Here is a 23567-nt window from a genome sequence, read left to right on the forward strand (position 1 = left end):
TCTTGAGGCTCCCTTCAGGAATCTCTTGATAAGGGGGTCTTGAGAAACCGCTCTGTTGAGACAAGCAGAGATTGCTGAAATCTGCACTTTAAGGGTAGCAGGTGATAGCCCTTTATCCAGACCGTCCTGTAGAAACTGTAGGATCATCGGGATGGAAGCTTCAGCGGATGTTTGCTGATGCCTAGCACACCAGCACGAAAAAATCTTCCAGATTCTGGAGTAGGCCTTGTTGGTAGCTTCCGATCTGGAGTGCTCCAGGGTTCTCAAGACAGACCCCGATAGCCCTTCTATCCTTGGAAGGGACTGATCAACCTCCAGGCTGTCAGGTTGAACATTTGGAGATTTGAGGAGACCTGGGTGCCCCCCGACACCAGTGCTCTCTCTGGGGGAAGCCTCAGAAATTGACCCCGACTCATCTGTAGGAGTTGGGTAAACCAAGCTCTTTTCGGCCAGTATGGGATAATGGCGATAACTGACGCTTGGTCCTGCCTGATTTTCATCAAGACCCTTGGTATCAAGGAAATTGGAGGGAAGATGTAGGCCAGCCTGAACCTCCATGGGATTGACAGTGCATCTATTGCCACCGGGTTGTCCTCCCTGTAAAGGGAGCAATACCTCTCCACTTTGGTGTTGAACCTCGTTGCCATGAGATCGATCTCTGGCATGCCCCACCTGAGTGTTATCTCCTTGAAGACCTCTGGATGAAGTGACCATTCTCCGGTTGGAAGTCCTCGGCTCAGGCGATCCGCAATCACATTGTGAACTCCGCGAATGTGAACGGCTGATAAGTGGGTGAGGTTCAGTTCTGCCCAATCCAAAATCACCCCCATCTCTCTCAGGAGACTTTGTGACTTCGTGCCTCCCTGCTTGTTGATATACAACACAGCGGTCATGCTGTCTGATTGTACCTTCACTGCCTTCCCCCGAATGATGGGAGCAAAATGAAGAAGAGCTAGCCTGATTGCTCTGATCTCCAGGAGATTCGATGACAATAACCTCTCCTGAGGTGTCCAGGTTCCCTGGACTGTCTTGTCCTGAAGATGCGCACCCCAGCCTACTAGGGATGCGTCTGAAGTAAGTATGATCCAAGAGGGCTGGATCAGGGACTTGCCGTCCGTGAGGTGGGACCACCACCTCAGAGAGGACCGGACTTTGTAAGGCAGGGAGAGCACGGAATTGAGTCCCCTTGGACTGTGATTCCACTTGGCTAATACTTCCGACTGGAGCGGACGTAGATGCCATAATGCCCAAGGTACCGCCTCCGCGGTTGAAGACATTAGTCCCAACATCCTCATCCATGTTCGGATTGTTACCCGTCTGGGTACAGAGAGGGAATGGGCTGTCTGTTGCACGGATTGCTTTCTTTCGGGAGTGAGATGAATCATCATCCTGACTGAATCCACCATGAACCCCAGGAACCTTACTGAGGTGGCTGGTTGAAGCTGGGATTTGTCCCAATTGATCACCCATCCTAACTGATGTAGGAATGTAACAGCCTGTTGGATGTGTTGGGACAGGATCGCTTGGGAAGGGGCTCTGAGGAGCCAGTCGTCCAGGTATGGAACTATACTCAAGCCTTGAAGCCTTAGTGCGGCCACCACAGAGACCACCACCTTGGTGAAAGTGTGTGGGGCTGAAGAGATCCCAAACGGGAGGGCCACAAACTGAAAATGCTTTAGGACCCCCCCGATATTTACCGCGATCCTTAAAAATCTTCTGGACCCAGGATGGATGGGAATATGGAGATAAGCATCCTTGAGGTCCAAGGTTGCCAAGAAATCTCCCGGCATAAGAAGATTGGTCACTGACTGGATAGTTTCCATACGGAACTTCTTTTGTCTTATGAAACGGTTGAAGAACCTCAAATCTATAATCATTCTCCACCCTCCTGTACTCTTGGGTACCAGGAAAACTGGGGAGTAGATACCTGTTCCCCTCTCTAGGAGAGGAACCTCTTCTAAGGCCCCCTTCTGGAAGTATTCTAGTACGTAACTTTCTAGAATCTTCTGCTTGTTGCTGGGAAGAAGCCTTGTCTGGACAAATTTGTCCAGAGGCCGACTGCTCAGGTCTACAAGGTAGCCCTGGGAGATTACACGCAGGACCCAACTGTCCTGGATATGATCCTGCCAACAAGGTAGAAAGTGTCGTAGGCGACCGCCTACGGGAATGTGGGGAGAAGGGAGCCCGAGATCTCCAGTCAGACCGGCAAAATACCAAGAGCCTCGAGGAGGCCCGCAATCAGAGCGCCGAGGACTTCTTGGGGGGTCTAGAACCCCGAGAGGATTTCCCTCCTCTACGGGAACCCCAATTCCTCTGGGGTCTGGGTTGCGGTTCCGCTCTGGAACCATACCCTCTGCCCCGACCACGAAAGGACTGCTGGGGAAGGGACTTGCCCTTCTTGTCCGACAGCCCCTCCATTATATGGTCTAGCTCTGCACCAAAGAGCTTGCCGGGTTCGTACGCCATGGCACAAAGATTGTGCTTAGAGGTCGTATCTGCCTTCCAGGGCTTCAACCAAAGCGGACGCCTGCCCGCGGTTGACAGAGCCATAGACTTAGATGCCAGCTTAAGTTGTTGTGGAGCTGCGTCACACAAATAGTCAATGGCAAGGCTGGCCGTCTTGCATGAGGCCAGAATGTCATCCCTAGCGACCCCCTGGTCCAGGTCCGACTCAATTTGGGAAAACCTCGTTTTTAAGAAATTCGCCACTTCGGACGACGCAATCGCGACTGAGGCGGAGGCCGAGGCTGAAGAATAAGCGCGCCTAAGGGCGCAGTCCGCCTTCCTGTCCATCGGGTCCAACAAACTTGACCCGTCGTCTGAAGGGATCAGGGTCCTCCTGGAAAGCTTCGCGATGGCCATGTCCACCTTAGGGACAGGCCCCCAGGAAGATACCTGATCCTCCTTGACCGGAAACACGGCCTTAAACCTTTTGGTCAGCACTGGACCTTTTTCTGGCTTTCTCCACTCTGTTTTCATCAGAGCCAGGAGAGAATCATCCGCTTTGAAGGCCCTAGGCCCCCTAGAGGCAGAGGTTGAGGCTTCCCCCGGGTCAACGTCCTGGTCCCCCGACCGGACGGATTTTAGTAGCCGCTGGGCCTTCTCCAGCGGGAAAAAATAGGAGAAACCATCCTCCTCGTCCGAGGAGGAAGCGGAGCCCTCCCTCGCCTCCTGACCCCCCGAGACCTCCATCGCACGATGGGGGGAGGAGGGACGATGACGCTTCCCGACGTCACTTCCGCAAGATGGCGGCGCCCAGCCGAACATGCGGGCACCGCTACTGCCGCTCCAGCCACTCCAGCCCGAACAGAGGTACGACCTAGACAGGGCATAAGGAGACCAGCTAAGGCCGGAGGGTATCCTCCGGCCGCATAGGGGGAGCGGCACAGGTCCTAGGAACCTAAAAGAAAAAAGGGAATCGCACTCTCTCCACCACAAGGATGGAGGAGTGCACCACCCGTCCCGTCCTGTCCGCAGGACAGAAAAAAACACAACAGCATGAGGGCTACGCCCCTCTTTATAGGGGGCAGGGAGGGCGTGTGCATGCCAGTGTTTATGTTTATGTTTCATTAAACTTCCACCTGTCCTAACCAGTCCACAGGGGCAGAATACCCCATCTGTGCCACTGGTTAGGACGTAAGGGAACTTGTTTTTGTCCGTTTCTGCTCCTTTGCAGTCTATATGCGAAACCATTCATTTCAACGAGACCGCAAAAAAACAGAAATGACTGTGTGCATTCTGTCTCCGTATGTCTTATTATTGTCCATTTTGCGGACAAGAATAGGACATTTCTGCAGGAACCAAAAATAAATGGTGGCATGCCCTAGGGCGGAATCTCTGTTTTGCAGATCCACAGGTTGCGGACCGCAAAACACTTATGGCCATGTGCATGAGCCCTGAGACTAATGGTGTGTAAAAACAAAGGCAGAACAAGGTGAAGGGAAATGTCCAGGCTTTGGTGTACTGCTTTTTGGGGGGAAACTTGGAGGTGCTACTGCTCATAGGCAGTAATCAGACACCTTCAAGTGGATCTGTTCACATGTAGCAGTCCCACTGCAGATATTCTGCCCATATTTGTTGGCATTAAATCAGCAGAATATTACAGTAGCAGCAAAGTTTGAGATTTTAACAAATCTCATCCAAATACTGCGGAGAAAAATCTGTGCAGAAATTGAGACATAGCACAGATTTTAAATTAGTAGAATGTAAAATTCTTTGAGAATTTCACATTTTCTTAATTCGTAGGGTGAAAAGTGCAGCAAATCTGCCCCAAAATGCAAATATGAAATGTGAATTTCGCACAGATTTCACTGTAAGCTCTGCAGCAAATCTGCAACAGATTTTTTTTCCCCATCCATTCTACGTTACGTGTAGACATTGCCTTGTGGGGCACTTCCATGAAATGTAGAGGATCCAGCGATTAAATCCAGGGATTTTGACATCCACATCTACTTTTACCATTCTGCATGTTTCTGCAGGAAGGCCTTACAAGGTAAAGGATCATGGACATGGAGGAAATGTGAGGACTCCTAACGGATCTATTCCACCACGAAAGATCTAGAGGAGCATAGCGCCATAATACAACCACTGGTGACCAAGGATCATTTTTAAATGAATTTTATAACCTCGTTGGGCGACTTTGGCCACGTAACATTAACATCACAATGTTGCACTGCTAAGGCTACTTTCACACTAGCGTTCGATCGGATCCGTTCTGAACGGATCAGCTCATATTAATGCAGACGGTGGCTCCGTTCAGAACGGATCCGTCTGCATTATATTGGCAAAAAATGGCTAAGTGTGAAATTAGCCTGAGCAGATCCGTCCAGACTTTTACATTGAAAGTCAATGGGGGACGGATCCGTTTGAAGATTGAGCCATATTGTGGCATCTTCAAACGGATCCGTCCCCATTGACTTACATTGTAAGTCTGGACGGATCCGCACGCCTCCGCACGGCCAGGCGGACACCCGAACGCTGCAAGCAGCGTTCAGGTGTCCGCCTGCTGAGCGGAGCGGAGGCTGAACGCCGCCAGACTGATGCATTCTGAGCGGATCCGCATCCATTCAGACTGCATCAGGGCTGGACGGAAGCGTTCGGGACGGTCGTGAGCCCCTTCAAACGGAGCTCACGAGCGGACAGCCGAACGCTAGTGTGAAACTAGCCTAAAATCAATACAATCATGAACGTAGTCGTGATGAAATCAAACCGTTTTGTATGACAGACATGTGTCATACAAATGTGTCATGTCCTGGTATCTGCCACAATGCAACTACATTCACCATTAGTTGTGAATTAGCAGCGCAAAATTGCAATCTTGATGTCGCGCAGACACAGTCCCATGTGGACCTACCCTAAGTGCTCGTACAGCTTGTATGGAGCCACAATAGGGCCATGCGGCATTACTTTCTAGCATGGATTTGAATATCAAAAATATTATAAAGTCCAATGGTTAGAGTCACACCAAAGCTAGAGCAGATTCTTATAAAGGACACAATACTTCTGCACATTCACTACCATCCTGCAAGTGAACCAATGAAGATAGTCAACAAGGAGCGTTTATGAAATATAGAAAAAAAAAAGTTTATAAATATTTTATTTAAAAAAAATAAAAAAAAGCCAACCAAACAAAGTTGCAAGACGAATGGCTGCATCTGCTTCAGAATATGTTCCCAGGCTCACCGTAGTTCATCGCTCCATCAGGTGTCATTTCTTGTCATGCTGGATCAGCAACATCTGCCGGCGGTGCGTCATCTGTGAGGTCCAGGCCACATCCATTAAGGGTTTTGCTAAGGTCTGATGTCATGTGACAAAGCCAAAACTTCGAAAGTTTTGGTTGGCAGTCAAGTCTTCTGATCCTGCTATTAGCAGTGAAAATGAGGAGTGCCTCACTTACCACATACTAATAATCCATAGTAAGACCTTATTCACACGACCGTATTTTTTTCCAGTCTACGTCCAATCCGCATTTTTTGCAGATTGCACACGGACCACAAAAAATACAGACAGCACACGGATGTCATTCATGCACTGTCCACATCCATGCGGCCGTGCAGCAAATGATAGAACTTGTCCTATTCTTGTCCGTTTGGCGGACAAGAACAGGCATTTTGAGAATGGAACCTGACTGATGCGCGCGGCCTGTATCCACATTTTGCTGATTTGTGGAAGGCAAAACAGATACGGTCGTGTGAATGCAACATAACAGAGCGGTTCAGCAATGTGATGAACATGATACTTCTGCTATTAATAAGGACAAAAGTCTAAGGTGTGATGGGTTAAGAATCTCTGTCAAATGAATGGAGGATGGGGGTGGGAGAAACTGGAGAGTAAAGCCTGTATTAGGCTACTTTCACACTAGCGTTCGTCGGTCCGCTCGTGAGCTCCGTTTGAAGGGGCTCACGAGCGGACCCGAACGCTTCCGTCCAGCCCTGATGCAGTCTGAATGGATGCGGATCTGCTCAGACTGCATCAGTCTGGCGGCGTTCAGCCTCCGCTCCGCTCGCCTCCGCACGGACAGGCGGACAGCTGAACGCTGCTTGCAGCGTTCGGGTGTCCGCCTGGCCGTGCGGAGGCGTGCGGATCCGTCCAGACTTACAATGTAAGTCAATGGGGACGGATCAGTTTGAAGATGCCACAATATGGCTCAATCTTCAAGCGGATCCGTCCCCCATTGACTTTACATTGAAAGTCTGGACGGATCCGTCCGAGTCTATTTTCACACTTAGCTTTTATATGCCAATATAATGCAGACGGATCCGTTCTGAACGGAGCCTCCGTCTGCATTATTATGATCGGATCTGTTCAGAACTGATCCGATCGAACGCTAGTGTGAAAGTAGCCTTACAGAGCCTGATGTGACAGACGATTGTCGGGCAATCAGCCTCAGTATTACACTGCAAGATGATCGCTAACGGGCATTCATACGAACGCTCGTTACTGATCATCTGCTGAAAAATAGGAAGGTGTAATACAGGCTTAACTTTTCTGAAACTTTATAAACTCAATTTCTTAAAATGAAAAATATTTTTTCCATTTGGTAACCCGTCAGTAAGTGCTGGGAATATGACCAACAATTTTCAGCCTTACTTCTAATGCCTGAAAATAGGGTTAGGGGGTTAAAGAGCAAATGATCATCAGCATTACTTAAAGGGAATCTGTCACCAGTATTATGCCTCGGGATACAGTCACACGAAGTGGCTGTGAGACTAGAACCCCACGGCCAAGTAAACTGTGGTGGTATTAAATTAACTCATTAGAAACACTTTATTCAGCTTTCATCGGTTTTTCAGGTTATACGTTCTATAGGACCGTGCGCTGCTTCTTCATTTTCAGGAAGGATTCCTCCTATGTTCAGGTCATGGGTGTATTGCAGACCCAGGGAAAAGAACATCAATCTTCACACAAGACACTGTCCCTCTGGGTAAGTGGCTCTGTGAAGTATCAGAAGGTCGCATAGATAGTGAGGCACCAGCGACAGAATCATATATAAAGGGTTTTATTTATACTCGCAATGTGATTCTGTCGATGTTGCTTCACTATCTATGCGACCTTCTGATACTGCAATACACCCATGACCGGAACATAGGAGGAATCCTTCCTAAAAATTGAAAAGCAGCGCGGTCCTATATAACGTATATATTGACTAGTGTGAATTTTACCCACTTCACTTTGGGACCTGCAGCGCAATATTTACAGGCAATGTATCGGAGACTTTTTTATTATTGGGTTTTGCAGGTTACTGCACGATCATTAACAATGAATGCTGAATAAACTGTTTCTTATTTGTTCACCGATTAACGGTTGCCTGCAAGGTTCAAACTGCTCTACAACTCTACCCATATGTGAGCACAGCGCATCATATTTTTCGCCCCATAAAACGCATTTTCTTTTCCAACAAAGTGGGTGGGAAATGCACCTGCGTCTTAATGGGTGAATAATAATGAGCGCTACTATTTTTTTTTAAATATTATTATTTGGTTTGAGCATGGTGTTCTGATCTGTGGTCTGAAGGGGCAGGGTTGGGGTCTTATTTATAATGGGGCTCTTCTCTAAGGGTCATTCAAGTTGAGGTCTTGTCAGTGGTCTGAATTGGGGGGGGGGGGGGTCTTTACATTGGAGCTTTGATCTCATTGGGGTTCATTCACATTGGGGTCTTATTAACAACGGCGGTCTGATTAGGCCTGATTAACATTGGGGGTCAGATTGGGGCTCTGATCTGAGGTCTATTGAAAAAAAAAATGTTTTCTTATTCTCCTCCTCTAAAATTTAGGTGCATCTTATAGGGCAAAAATACGATTTATGCAGGTTAAATGTGATCATTTTATAGTTTGTGTCATTAAAGAGGACCTGTCACACATTTGTATGACTGTGTTGTACCATTCATGTATTATTCCTGCTAAAAGTTTACAAATAAATTGCCAGCAGTCTGCAGTAACCCTAAGTTTACAAGTGAGCGTTTTACAGCGCGTTCAAACGCGCTGTAAAACGCTCAACACGTGAAAACCAATGCTTCCCTATGGCCCTTGTTCACACTTGAGCGTTTTACAGCGCGTTTGAATGCGCTGTAAAACGCCCGACGCATTAACAAGTTCTTGAGCTTTTTTTTTGGGCGTTTGTCACGCGTTTTGGCCCATAGACTCATTGGACAACACTGCAGTCAATCACACAAACGCGCGTTAAACGCGCATTTACTATTGCAAAAAACGCGCGACAAATACGCGCGTCTCAGAAACGCTCAGGTCTGAACCCAGGGTAAAGGTACTGCTGGGTGTTCCCAGTAGCTACTGTGTCCGACTGTGAGGGACCCACCTCCAACTGGTAACACCCAGCTGGATCTTTACTGCTTCCAATTCATTCATAAACTTCTAGTAGAAATAACAGAGGAATGATCCAACAGAGTCATAAGAATAGATTCTCCAGAATTATTATTACATGAGGAATGCAAGTGGTCACTACAGACATGTCAGGAGAAGGGACAGGTCCTCATTAAGTACTTTCGCCATTTTTTTCACTTAAACCAATTAAAAGGGGCTGTCTCACTTCAGTAAGTTGCATTTATAATGTAGAGAAAGTTAATACAAGCCAGTTACTAATGTATTCTTATTACCCATATTGCCTCCTTTGCTGGCTGGATTCATTTTTCCATCACATTATACACTGCACGTTTCCATGGTTACAGACCACCCTGCAATCCATCAGTGGTGGTCGTGCTTGAACACTATAGAAAAAAGCATCAGCCTCTCTGGTGGCCGGGACCATGGAAACAAGCAGTCTATAATGTGATAAAAAAATGAATCCAGCCAGCAAAGGAAGCAATATGGATAATACATTAGTAAGTGGCTTGTATTAACTTCCTCTACATTATAAATGCCACTTACTGAAGTGAGACAACCTCTTTAATGTGCAAAAAGGGGTTTCTTGTAAATATTTGTATTTGTTCATACATTTTATTCCAGTTCCATTTGGACACTTGATCGCTCACATAATACACTGCAATATCTCTGTACTGCAGTGTATTATGCATGTCAATGTTAAACTGTTTTAGTGCCCAAGCGATCGGAGAGCTTTAGTATGGCGCTAGACCTCCCGCCAGTACTGTAATTTTAAGGGTTAAATAAAGTGTTGCTTTATTATATGGGTCATTATGATTGTGGTGACAAAGAATCTGTGTTTGGACCATGTGTCATCCATATTCCACAGACACGGCTCAGCTGAAAATTTCCAGAGCATCGCCTACCAATAGTCTGAACAGGGACCACTGACAGAACATGGATGCTGGTCCGTTGAGGACACAAACAGCACAAGTCTGTGATTTACTGAGGTGCGAACAAGGCCTTATGCCGCCCTCATACAGGGGAAGCATACATCTGTTGACAGATTCCCTTTAAGACTATTTAAAAAGTTGGTTCACATTTCATTTTAGATTTGGAACTTAAAAAATAAAAAAAAGTTGGCCTTTCCCTATTAGACAATTAGTAAGGCTATTGGCTATATTTGCATGCACTTGTGCTGACTTTATACTACACAAGTTCTAGGAGCTGATTGAAAATAGCTTTCTAATACTGTGAAAAGTTAGAAAAAAATAGCAAAACTGCAACATGTATAAAGGCATGTGAGAACAGGCATCAATAGTTTGATGCAATGTTTTTTTTTTTTGTGCCCTATGACGATACTCACACTCCACAGATATCACGATCCTTGAGGAAGTGACATGGTCCTCTGATATTTGTCCTCCTCCGTAGCACCACGCCAATGTGAAATACACCCACAGCTCACGTCCTTCATCCCTCAGGAGGTCCTTGGAAATCTTCCTCGACTATCACTCCTTTCAAAGTCTCCACATGCTGGTGGTGTTGCTTCACAGAAGGCAGATTTCCGAATATATATTTTTTTTTATTAAATAACCTCCCACCCACCCCAACAAACACACAGAGAAATTCTTCTAAACTGCTGCAAAGAAATGTTGATGTGTAATCCATTGCATCAGGATTACCTTTTTCAAAAGTGCATCTGAACTCAAATTGCTTAGTACCGACATCTGCCAATTCTCCTTTGCAGTAGTTTTGATGAATCTCAGACACCGACTGTAAAGGGTTCATTTAATTTTCAAGTAGTTTTGTTGGCATGGATGTAAAAAGCAATATTCTGCCTGGAGAAGGAGCTCCTAAAATTCAACAAAACAAGACTTGGCGAGCCTGATATAAAGGGGTTGTAACACAGTTAGGGTGTAATTTCATATAGCATTTTTTACGTTTAAAAACACATACTGGTAAAAATGTGTCTGCGTTTTATGAAAATATACATGTGCTTTGCATTTTAAGTCCTCCTGCACACAACTGCATCGGTTTTGCAAATCACTGATTCTAGTAATACGGATATTGTCTGTGTGCCGTCCGCCTCACCCAACTTTAATGGGTCCATATCCCGCATTTTACAGACCAGAATAGGACATGTTCTATAATTTCTTGAACAGAAATAAGGACGAGGACAGAACACAGATGTCACATCCGTATGTCCGTTCCCCAAATTATAGAACAATTCTGGTTCAAAAACAAGGTGCTTGTGGACCCATTGAAGTCAACAGATACTCAAAATACGGAGGGCAATATGCGGAACACAAAACGGATACGGTCAAATGCATGAGGCCTTGGAATTATTGGAAACAAAAGATGTAGGCTTCCAAGAAACACACCAGTTTTTTTATGAGCAGATTTAAAAAAAATAAAAATGCATTACAAATACTACATGTAATAGCACCCTTCTTACGCATTGCAGGCCAATATACTTCTGTAAGTGGTTCTACAGTCCTTACTGTTCTGCTTGAATATCAGACTACATTCACACAATTTACTGCATGCATTTTATTAATATAAATTAGAGCCAAAAGAGAAATAAATCTTTCATCTTAAAATTCTAGCCTATGGGTATGCCAGAAATGTAACGTAAGAATACCCCTCAGAAAGATTCACGCATGCCTCAGGTTTTCATAAATGAATTAGTACAGGTGAATATAAGAAACTTTGTAATATATCTCATTAAGGCTACCATAACACCACCGGTGTGAATTCCGGCAGGCTGGTCAGGCAGAGAAAAGCTTCCCGGAGTTTACTGGGGTCCGGCGGAGATCCGTACGCTGTTCTGGCAGACATAAACCGTTGCATGCTGCGGTTTGTGTCCAGACAATTCTCAGTTTGTCTGCTGGAAGAGTGTGCTGGAGGTTCACACCAGAGTTGTGAAACTAGCCTAAAGAATCATTCTTTCTTCTGGGTTTCTCAGACTGCTGCCCTCCTCTTTCCATGCGCTCACCCTCTTATCTCTATTAGCTCCCAACTGTTTTCAGCCACACACACGTGTATGGAGAGAGGAGGCTGCTGCCAGCTAGTAAGTGACTTATCACCTCACACTGTTAGATGCTTATCTTACTAGATATCAGAACAAAAAGTGCTAGGTGTCAGAGCTAAGAAACTGCAGTTTGTGTCTCTCTCATCCAGAAGCCCCCTTCACCTCCACCATAGAATTCAATGTTAAAAGCAGGGGAAAAAGCAAAGCAAAATTATAAAAGTAAATAGAGGACATTTCTTTTTTTTAATAAGATGTATTATAAAGTTTCTTATATTCACATGCACTATTCATCTTTCAAAAGTTGTTTATAATTGGAGGTACTCTTTAAGGATCCCATGAATAACGAATACTTCTTATTTTGGACATACACTTTAGAATTCTGCATTTTTAGGGTAGGTTCACATCACCTTATGAGCCTTCCGTCAGACATATAACCACAGGAGGTTCCATGATGTACACACTAAACATAGATTAAAAATGTGACGTGAACCCACCCTTAACAGTACTTGACTACTGCGAAAGTGGTGGTGGGAGCAGGCTGCTGTGATGTAGTGATAGGGGAACCATTTTTACTAGAGAGAAAGGGGCGGGGGGGGGGGGGGGGTTGACATAGTGGAACTCCACTCTAACAAGTATGTCATTATGTGGATACAGATCTACAGCTCATGATTGCTGGCTCTCATAGATCAGGCTAAGATTTGGATAGGCCAGGGATGGGCAAACCCGACCCTCCAGCTGTTGTAAAACTACAAATCCCATTATTCCCAGTTTGCCTACAGCAGGGCATGATGGGATTTGTAGTTTTAAAACCGCTGGAGGGCAGAGTTTGCCCATCCCTGGGCTAGGCCAATGTAAAGCTAGTCATAAGCATTAGTTCAGATTTTGGCTGGATTACCTGACCATCTTCAAATAGCGATAAACATTAAATCTATGCTTTATAAACCATTTAATGTGCATGTGGCCCCCTGATGACTGGGTCTATTGTGACTTTCAGGAGATAACCCATTGCCAAAAGTGTCTGGCCTCTGGCTTTCTTCCCTCCCCATTCACTACATATGCTTGAGCATAACAGGATCAGGAGAGATTCTCTGAAAAGGCATCAGGGCCCAGCAGTCAGATCCCTGCCCGACATCCCCTAAGACCCCTATCCTGTTGATAAGGGTTAAGTTGCTGCATTCCTTTTAGCAAGAATTTTCCACTTTCTAACATAATTAAGTTCCAACTTTCACATTTATTTATACAAAGCAAACATCGCATTTTCACGAGGCACTGGCTGCTGACTAATAATCCTATGTACACATAACATCTGTGGGGTGATGTCCATAGTCCGTCTGCTTCCAACTAACTATTCCTCAAAATGCAAGCTATGGAAAATACAACTAAAGCATTAGCTTACATCCTGCCTCTCATATGTGATCATTAAAGCAATTTTAATTCCAACAGAGAAAATTTGGTGAAGTCCTACCAAAATGACATTAGAAAAAAAAACAATTTTCATAACTGACACTCAACATGTGCTATAGGCTAATCTACAATAAACTGTGCTTAAAAAAAAAAAAAAACTCCTTTCTTATTTCACTTTGTACAAATTCCAGGATTTAGATTTTTATCCAATATTAACAAAACTGGAATTGGATACAACCCCCAATGTTGGAAAATAGGCAATTACCAAAGGCAAAGACTTACCAAAGAAACTGCACCAGAACTCAAATTAAACTGAGGAACACCTGCTTAAGGCCCACTTCTTTCTTGTTAAGGGTATTTATGGCAGATTCGGCTTCTGCGTAACTTGGCATGCGCACTGTGGCGATGCCTCTTTCAATATTTTTCAGATTCACAGAGCTCACTTTGTAGTCATGGAAAAAGTCTAAAACCTCGGCAGCAGTGACCGAAGAGGGCAAGTTCCTAACAAACAGTAGTGTTACTTCACTTTTCTTTGTGGCTTCGGCCTCGCAGGGCATTTCCTCGACACAACCATTTGCATCATCTAGATTTTCCTCTGGAAGGTCGCTCTGAACCATAGGGTCTTCCTGTACGGAATCGGTCTCTGGTGTGACTTCCGGTTCTTTATCCGAAGGTGGCACAGTTTCCGATTCAGAGCGAATATCTACTTCACTGGAGTCTGGCGCCGGGGACTCGCCATTGGTTTTCTCCGGTGGAGCATCCGCAACGGTAACCAAATTGGGTAATGCATCTGAAGTGAAATCAGGATCATCTGCTTCGGTGACTATGTCGTCATCCGCTTGATTAACCGTCTGTAACGACTTCATTTGTTCCTCGGTAATTCGGCTCAAGAGTATTTTAATCCCTAGATATGTTTGCTTATTTTGTTTTTCAGCTTTGGATGCCTCTTTTTCATTGGCAAACTTTACCAATACTTCCCCAAGCCCGACGCCTTTACTGTCAAGTAACAGAGTAATGTCATCCTCTTTCAAAGTTTGCTCAGTAAAGAATTTCTGAACGTCAGCTTTGGTGATGTTAAAAGCAAAATTTCGCAGATATAGATACTTCTGTTCTTTAGAGGACCGACTTGGAGACTTTTTCCTATCTGAGCGATCTTTACAAACTCTGACTTTCATACGATCGATCAGTCCCAGCATATCCCTTTTGGAGATCGGTAATATATTTATACTGTGGCCCTTGAAGGTTTCCTTGTTCAGGCTGAGCGCTCTTCTATAATCCTTTTCGGTAGTGAACATAGCAAAACCTTCTCTTGTCCTTTTACCTTCTTTGTCAACTAGAAAGTTAATGTGAGAGTCTTTCATGTCAAGATCAAAAAAGAACCTCTTGATATCTTTTTTCTCAGCTCTGTAACTCAAATTAATAAGATGCACAAAGTATTCACGCACATAAGGTGATCCACGTCGTCGTCTTCTATTTACTGGTGATCTTGACCTTGACCTGGACCTGGACCTTGACCTTGACCTGGACCTGGTCCTGCTCCGTCGCCTTGCATAGCTAGGGAAACGTGGAGGAGGAGACCGTTGCCTCTTTGCAGAATTTTCTCCACCATGTTTGGCCCATTCAAGCTCACTAGAAAGCTTGAGAGTCACTGGTGAACCACAAAGGGCTAGATTGTGGAGTTTCAGCCCTTCAGTAGCATCAGTGCTTCTTCCGAACTTGACAATGGCATTTCCATTCCTAACTCCATTTACAAATTTCAAAAACAAGACATCTTCCACGAGGAGTCCTCTAAAAAACTCTCGTAATTCCACTTTTGTGACTTTGATTGGCATCCCATGTATGTATATATATGAAAATGTTGGTCTCCCAAGACCTCTTGAATTAACCTCTGGATAATTTGAAGCACCCAATGATGGCTTTAGACCTATTTGGTACAGCTCCAACGCACGTCTCATTTCCTCTTCATTGCTGTACGTGAGGCGGACATATGAATCCTTAAGAGGACGGCCTGACAGGCCCAAGGCGTACCGAGCATCTTCGTAAGTTGCAAATACAATATAAGCCTCACCGTATTTTCCACCGGTGATGTACACGCCTCCTCTGGGAATATTCAATCCGCAAAAGAACTGCCGAATGTCAAAAGAATCTGCTACAGCAGAAAGACCCTGCAGCCGGATGATTAGTGACATTTTCGGGTCAAAAGAAATTATACCTGTAGATAGGAAAAAAGTGTTATGTCTAAGTTTCTCGCAATAAAAAAAATTAAAAAAACATGCCTCAATGAAATCCTGTTGAGAAAAAAAATAAATTAAAACCTATACATATTTCAAAAGGTATAAACGATAAGCAGTATACTGGATAAGCTCCCAAATCTGAGTTTACACATCGCAGGTTTGGTACAATATGACCCAAATAATTGATATCTTGGCCAAGGAAAAAATTATAAAAATTTGCAACATGTAAAAAGAATCTGGTACAGAATAATAATACGGTACACCAGAACTCACAGCATGTATTTGTATACAGTTTTGCTGCTGAACTGGGGTATTCCCATCTCAGACATTGGCGGCTGCCACCAATGTCAGATAGGACCAAGTCCCAGAGGTGAGACTTGCACCAATGTCCAAAATGGTCCCTCCTAAGTGAAGCAGAGCGCACTGTGCAAGGGCAGCCACCCTCTATTCACCGTTTTGGGATATTCAAAAATAGCCAAGCGGGGGATCAGCTATTGTAACTCCCATAGCAGTGCATGGAGGTACCTGCACATGCACGGACATCTCTCCTTTCACAACTATGGGACTGCTTAAAATAGCTGATTTAGCGCTTGTATGTTTTTGGAACTTTCACAGCGGTGAATGAAAGGTTTGCTGATGATAGGAGTGGGTCCCAGGAGCAGCTTTCAGTAGGGAAATACTGCTGACACACGGGGCAATATTTCCGACAATGAACACAATTGCGTGAAATTACCTGAAAAGGGTTTCTTGGATTTAAATACTGATGGCCTATCCAACTTAGGCCATCAATATCTGAACGGCAGGGGTCCGACACCCCCCGATCAGCTGTTCTCCAGCAGCTCTAGAACTATACACCTCTGTCCGCTGAGAAGTGGACAGAGCTGGTAACTGCAGGGCTGCCACCACTGAAGTGACGGGGACTACAGCTGCAGTTACAAGCTCAGTCCACTACACAACGGACTGAGTTTTGGCACTGGAGCGACTGTAGAACAGCTGATTGGCAGTAGTGCGGGATGTTGGACCCACGATGATCAGATATTGATAGCCTATTTCGAGGAAAGGCCATCAATTTTTTAATCTCAGAAAAACCCTTTACGGTAGCCATACACCTTAGACAGCTGTCAGCTAAATGTGCGTTTGACCAAAAACTATTTCTCCCCTATCTCAATAGCGGAATCGTGAAAGTAGCCTAAAGCGTTAGTCTGTCCAGCCATTCATTGTTTAGGTAGCACATAAAATCATTGTTGGCATCAACCTGTGCTACTGACCAGCAATGACTTGTACATTTAGATTGTGAGCCCCATTGGGGAGAGCATGATGCCATTATCTGTAAAACGCTGCACAATATGTCAGCGCTGTATGTGCATAAGATAAATAAATAGTAGTGATCATTCATCCCATACCAAGGAGGTGATGGTTGCAAGTAAATGCAGCTGAACGAGCTGGCAATGATTGGGAATGGAGAGTATGTTCCTGATCATTGCCCTGTGTATTGGCCCATGTAAATTCCAAGTCACAATTTACTTCTACTGAACGGTATCATATGAACACTCCAAGTAATGTGTAAGGCTACTTTCACACTTACGGTAGCCTTTTCCGGCAGGGGAACAGCCTGCCGGATCCGTGCTATCGCAAGTCCACCATGCCGCCGGAAATCCGTTCCGGCCCCATTCACTATAATGGGGTCAGGCCAGAGGTCCGGCCGCAGCACGGCATACATGACGAGAAGCGGCCGGAGCAAGGTACATGCCGGAAATGGCTACCTCAAGAGTGAAAGTAGCCCAAGCTGTAGTCACCTGGCCCTTCAGAGGAACTAGGTGTGTGACAATGCATTTTTATCCGTGTATTAAACACAGTTTAGCTCAGAGCTTGCATCATTAACAGGAATCATTTTGATAAAGCCAACTGTTAGAATAGTATTTTCCCATGCTGACTATTATTCAGCAAAATGTGCATGATATCCACATTGTAAACTGGAGAGATTACATACAGATTCGCCCATTGGTGCATGAAATCTCAAATACACAGGGCTAGGGGTGGGCGGTATAGGCGATATGCATTTGGGCCACGATATGGATTTTCGCCATATCGCCGGACCGCAATATGATGGCGCGCACCATGTTCTCCTGAGCCGGCCGGCACAGCGGAGGGAGGAGGAGGGAGTCCCTCCCTCCCCACTGTGCGCGGCTGCCGCTGAACACCAATGAGGACAGAGTAGGAGGAGGAGGGGAGGGACTGTGGCCACTGCGCCACCAATGATTGTGCCGGCCATATCCCACAGGGTCCCCCTCTCCCCCCCCATCATTGGTGGCAGTTTGCAGTTCCGATCGGAGCCCCAGCAGTGTAATGCTGGGGCTCCGATCGGTTACCATGGCAGCCAGGACGCTACTGAAGCCCTGGCTGCCATGGTACGTTAGTGAGCAGAGAGCAGCGCATTATACTCACGTGCGCTGTGGCCGCCGGTCGCTCCTTCTTCTGTCTGTGCGGCGGATGGCTAATGCTTACAGCAATAGCAATGCGCCGCACAGACCTATGAGAAGAAGGAATGACCGGCGGCGCACGCGAGTATAATGCGCTGCTCTCTGCTCACTAACATACCATGGCAGCCAGGGCTTCAGTAGCGCGACTCCTGGCTGCCATGGTAACCGATCGGAGCCCCAGCATTACACTGCTGGGGCTCCGATCAGAACTGTAAACTGCCACCAATGATGGGGGGGGGGAATGGAGGACGCTGTGGCCACTGCGTTACCTGAGAAGGCAGATCAGAGGCTGGGGGGGGGGGGGGGGGGGTAGAGGCAGATCAGAGGCTGGGGGGGGGAAGGCAGATCAGAGGCTGGGGGGGGAAGGCAGATCAGAGGCTGGGGGGGGAAGGCAGATCAGAGGCTGGGGGGGGAAGGCAGATCAGAGGCTGGGGGGGGGAAGGCAGATCAGAGGCTGGGGGGGGGGGAAGGCAGATCAGAGGCTGGGGGGGGGAGGCAGATCAGAGGCTGGGGGGGGAGGCAGATCAGAGGCTGGGGGGGAGGCAGATCAGAGGCTGGGGGGGAGGCAGATCAGAGGCTGGGGGGAGGCAGATCAGAGGCTGGGGGGGAGGCAGATCAGAGGCTGGGGGGAGGCAGATCAGAGGCTGGGGGGGGAGGCAGATCAGAGGCTGGGGGGGGAGGCAGATCAGAGGCTGGGGGGGGAGGCAGATCAGAGGCTGGGGGGGGAGGCAGATCAGAGGCTGGGGGGGAGGCAGATCAGAGGCTGGGGGGGAGGCAGATCAGAGGCTGGGGGGGGGGGAGGCAGATCAGAGGCTTCCAGGTGGCAGCCATACAAATTTGTTCTAGAGATTCATTAGCCCTCTCTGCCCACGAGGTAGAAATGGATCTGGTTGAGTGAGCACCAAAACCCAAATTCCCCCGCTGTGGAATAGGCTAAGGCAGGCATGCTCAACCTGCGGCCCCCCCAGCTGTTGCAAAACTACAACTCCCAGCATACCTGTGCAGCCTACAGCAGGGCATTGTGGTAGTTGTAGTTTTACAACAGCTGGGGGGCCTGCAGGTTGAGCATGCCAAAGGGTCTGATTACAGGTTTCATCCTACTAATCGCTTTAAAGAATCTCCTGATCCATGGATGATTTGCAAATGGGAAAAGAAAAAGAAAAAAAAGCACTACGGGCAGAAACTTGTACCTTAAAGGGCTTCTGTCACCCCACTAAAGTCATAATTCTTTTTTTTTGGTGGAGGGGGGGGGGGGTAGTTAAATTCCTTATACTGCGATATATGAAAATATAATGGTAGGGCTGCAGCTAACGATTATTTGAATAATCGATTAGTTGCCGATTAATTTCTACGATTAATCGACAAAAACGACAAAATTACAAAACAGAGGTTTATATGATCTTACTTGAAAAAATGTGTTCAAATGCCATATTAAAACAAATTGTGGACGATACTTCTGGGGGATCTGTGGACGACACTTATGGGGGATCTGTGGATCCCCTCTCTAGTTATGGAGAGGGGGATCTGTGGGCAGCGCTGTTATGGAGAGGGGGATCTGTGGATGGCGCTGTTATGGAGAGGGGGATCTGTGGATGGCGCTGTTATGGAGAGGGGGATCTGTGGATGGCGCTGTTATGGAGAGGGATCTGTGGATGGCGCAGTTATGGAGAGGGGGATCTGTGGATGGCGCTGTTATGGAGAGGGGGATCTGTGGATGGCGCTGTTATGGAGAGGGATCTGTGGGTGGCGCTGTTATGGAGAGGGGGATATGTGCACAGATCCCCCTTCCCATAGCAGTGCCATACACAGACCCCCCCTCCTCCCCATAGCAGTGCTATACACAGACCCCCCTCCCCATAGCAGTGCCATAGACAGATCCTCCCCCCTCCCCATAGCAGTGCTATACACAGACCCCCCCCTCCCCATAGCAGTGCCATAGACAGATCCTCCCCCCTCCCCATAACAGCCCCGGCCCCGATGCTTATAAGTCGGACTAATCACGTCTGCATCTTTATTTTACCTTTTTACAATGACGCTCTTGTAACAGCCAGGCAGAGCGGACGGCGGCGTAACGTCACTCACGTGACGCACCTGCTCCGCCCACCTCATGAATGAAGGAGGCGGAGCAGGCGTGTCACGTGAGTGAGTGACGTTACGCCGCCGTCCGCTCTGCCTGGCTGTTACAGGAGCGTCATTGTAAAAAGGTAAAATAAAGATGCAGCGCCCGCCCGCCCGCATAGCAACGAATCGGCGATTATTCGATAACTGGATTCATCGACAACGAATCCAGTTATCGAATATAATCGATTACATCGATTAATCGTTGCAGCCCTATATAATGGTGTTACTTACTTTCCTTCAGCAGTTTCTTATAAAAACAAACTTTTATAATATGTAAATTAGGTCTCTACCAGCAAGTAGGGAGTCTACTTGCTGGTAGCCAGCGCAAAAAAACGCCCCCTCGTCGTGTTGATTGACAGGGCCAGCCGCGATCTCCTCCTCCGGCCGGCCCTGTCAGCATTTCAAAAATTGCACGCCTGTGTTCATTCGGCGCAAGCGCTCTGAGACGAGGAGGCTCGCCTCCTCAGAACTGCCTCAGTGCGCCTGCGCCGATGACATCACCGAAAGAGAAGACGTCATCGGCGCAGGCGCACTGAGGGAGCGCTGAGGAGACGAGCCTCCTCATCTCAGAGCGCCTGCGCCGAATGAACACAGGAGCGCGTTTTTTGAAATGCTGACAGGGATATATCGCAGTATAAGGAATTTAACTCGCCCCCGCCCCCCCCAAAAAAAAAAGACTTTAGTTGGGTGACAGAAGCCCTTTAAGAGTGCTAGGTCTTAGGATCTTATCAAGACCCCTTTGTAAAAAATAAATAAAATAAAAATCTAATATTTTAGACAAAGGAGAACTCAAGGGGTCTACCGGGTTTTTAGAGAAGTTTAAGTCTTCCATATTCTGAGGTACATGGAAGAGGTTACTTTCTCCTACATAATAATAGGGTAGATCAGGGCTAGACAAATCCCATGCGCTGTGGTCGCCATGGCGATCAGGAATTTTGTCCTGGCGCCTGGGTATTTGCCCTGCTTGAAAATAGGCCCAGCACACCAGCAGCCGGGCGCAGTAGCACTAGGTTTAGAGTAGACACGGACTCCTGCATGACGTCGCGTCTACTAGGTCCGCCCCTCACGCTTCCCTCCCCAGACTACAGTGAAGAGGACTGCTACTGGCTCAGGCGCCTCATCGCTGCGGCGCGTCTCCTCAGAACTGTGGCGAGTGACGGTACGATAGAGGGCGGCCTCCCCCCCATCATTGGTGGGCAGTGCACCCTCCCCCTTATTGGTGGCAGCGGCAGTTCCGATCGGAGTCCCAGTAGTGTAATGCTGGGGCTCCGATCTATTACCATGGCAGCTAGGACGCTACTGAAGTCCTGGCCAGTTACTCTGCAGCAATATACTCACATGCTCTGTGGCCGCCCGGCGCTCCTTCTTGTAACTCGCCACAGGTCTGTGCGGCGCATTGCTATAATTTAATACTTTATTTTAATACTGGGGAGGGGGGCACTGCCCACCAATGATTTTAATACCGGGGAGGGGCGCACTGCCCACCAATGATTTTAATACCGGGGAGGGGGGCTCCTAACTATTTTAGCTGGCTCATAGATTCCTAGGAAATAGCCCTGGGGTAGATACAACTTCCTTAGATAAACCTCTGCGCTCTAGGATTTCCCTTTCAAATACCAGGCTGTTAGATGAAGGTGTCTCACTTCCGGATGGAAGACAGGACCATGAAACAGATCCTGCCTGTCTGGAAGAATACAGGGATCCGGTTAACCCCTTAGTGACCACCCATACGTGTTTTTACGGCGGTCACTAAGGGGCCTTAGGCTGGGCTGCCGCGTTTTTACGGCGGCCCGGTCTAAGCGCTGCACGGCTCCCCCGTGCAGCGGGGAGCACGGACCCGGCTCTCACATGAGAGCCGGGACCCTGCTCTAACAGCCCGGACCGGCAGGAGTGCCGATCCGGGCTGTTTAACCCTTTACATGCCGGGCGCAATGGCGCCCGCTGCATGTAAAGTGGTGACAGAGGGAGCGGACTCCCTCTGTCTCCCATCAGCACCCCGAAAATAAGAACGCGGGGTGCTGATGTGTTCGGAAGCTTACCTCACTTCCGATCAGGGCCCCGAGCCTGTCTTCAGTTATTTCCAGCAGGCCGTGCCTCTCTGGCGCCACCTGCTGGTCAAGGTTTGAATAGCATCGCTATTGAAATGCTATTGAAATGCTATTGAAATGTAATGCCTTATAGAGATAATGCATTACATTTTAAAAGCAATCAAAATACTGTATATTATAGTCCCTTTGTGGGACTTTTAAGTAGTAAAAAAATAAATAAATACACATTTATTAAATAAAAAAAATTCCATAAAATAAAAAAATATGCTTTTTTTTTCATTGAAAATACGCTTTTCAATGAAAAAAATTGCAAAAAGAAAATATCCCCCATATGTTTGGTATTGCCGCGTCCGTAACGACCCGGACTACATAAATATTACATAAATTATCCCCTATGGTGAACGCCGTAAAAAAAAAAAATAAAAAAAATAAAGAATTTCTAATTTATTCTTAGTTTCCACCGAAAAAAACGTAATAACAAGCGATCAAAAAGCGCCATTTACTCCAAAATGATACCAATGAAAAATACAAGTTGTCCCTCAAAAATCAAGCCCTCACACAACTCCATAGAAAAAGAAAAAAAAAAGTTATGGGTCTTGTGAAGTGGCAATGCAAAATCATTTTTTTGGTTAATAAAAGGGGTTTTATTGGAAAAATAAGTAGTAAAACGTAAAAAAAATTGTAAGTATTTAGTATCACTGTAATCGTACTGACCCAGAGAATAAAGATATTATGTTATTTGTACCGAAAAATGAACGCCGTAAAATTTATAATGTAAAAACGCAGTGGCAGTATTGCTATTTTCCCCCATCTCCCTCCCAGAAAGAGTTAATAAAAGTTAATCAGAAAGTTATGTGTACCCAAAAATGGTTCCATTAAAAACTACAACTTGTCCCGTAAAAAACAAGCCCTCATAAAGCTATATAGACGAAAAAATAAAAAAGTTATAGCTCTTGGAACGCGACGATGAAAAAAGGAAGAAAAACGCTTGGTCATAAAGGCCCAAACAGGCTTGGTCACTAAGGGGTTAAAGCAAGCTTCCGCAACCAAGTGAACTATGTTCTCCTTGGCCAGAAGGGGGCGATCAAAATGATCCTCGTCTGTTCCTGTCTTGGATTTTTTTAGGTCAGGGGGGAACTAACTCTCCTTAAGGAGATAGCACCTTAAATCAGTGTCAGGAGACTTATAGGGCATACATGCTTCTCTGAATTCTGGGAGGGAACTCTCGGAAGAAGCCTCAGCCGAGGGGAAGGCGTACAGAAGTTGATTCGGCCACGGAAGGGAGGAGTCCTCTATCCCTGCCGGAGAATCTTCTGAATTTAGGGAAAATAATAGGTTGCATTTTTTGTTTTCCCTGGTTGCAAATAGGTCTACTTGAGGATGGCCCCAGAGCTAAATTATCTGGTTGAAGACTTCTTGGTTTAAACACCATTCTC

The 23567-nt window shown here is 46.5% G+C and overlaps 1 protein-coding gene across 2 annotated transcripts in view; it reads right to left on the reverse strand.

Moving 5' to 3' along the window:
• LOC122938220 (RNA-binding protein 12B-like) overlaps window positions 1–23567 on the reverse strand; it is a 65217-nt gene that overhangs the window by 30152 nt on the left and 11498 nt on the right. Inside the window, exon 3 of one of the 2 annotated variants that reach the window (XR_006389990.1) lies at window positions 13531–15460. Coding sequence is in view for 1 of the 2 variants with exons in the window: in XM_044293592.1 (XP_044149527.1) it covers window positions 13551–15437 (1887 nt within the window). In the remaining variant the exon portion in view is untranslated. Of the gene's footprint in view, window positions 1–13055; window positions 15461–23567 lie in introns of those variants that run through there. The other variant, XM_044293592.1, reaches the window with a different exon arrangement.

The sequence above is a fragment of the Bufo gargarizans genome, chromosome 5, assembly GCF_014858855.1.
Source record: "Bufo gargarizans isolate SCDJY-AF-19 chromosome 5, ASM1485885v1, whole genome shotgun sequence".
Lineage (NCBI taxonomy): Eukaryota > Metazoa > Chordata > Amphibia > Anura > Bufonidae > Bufo > Bufo gargarizans.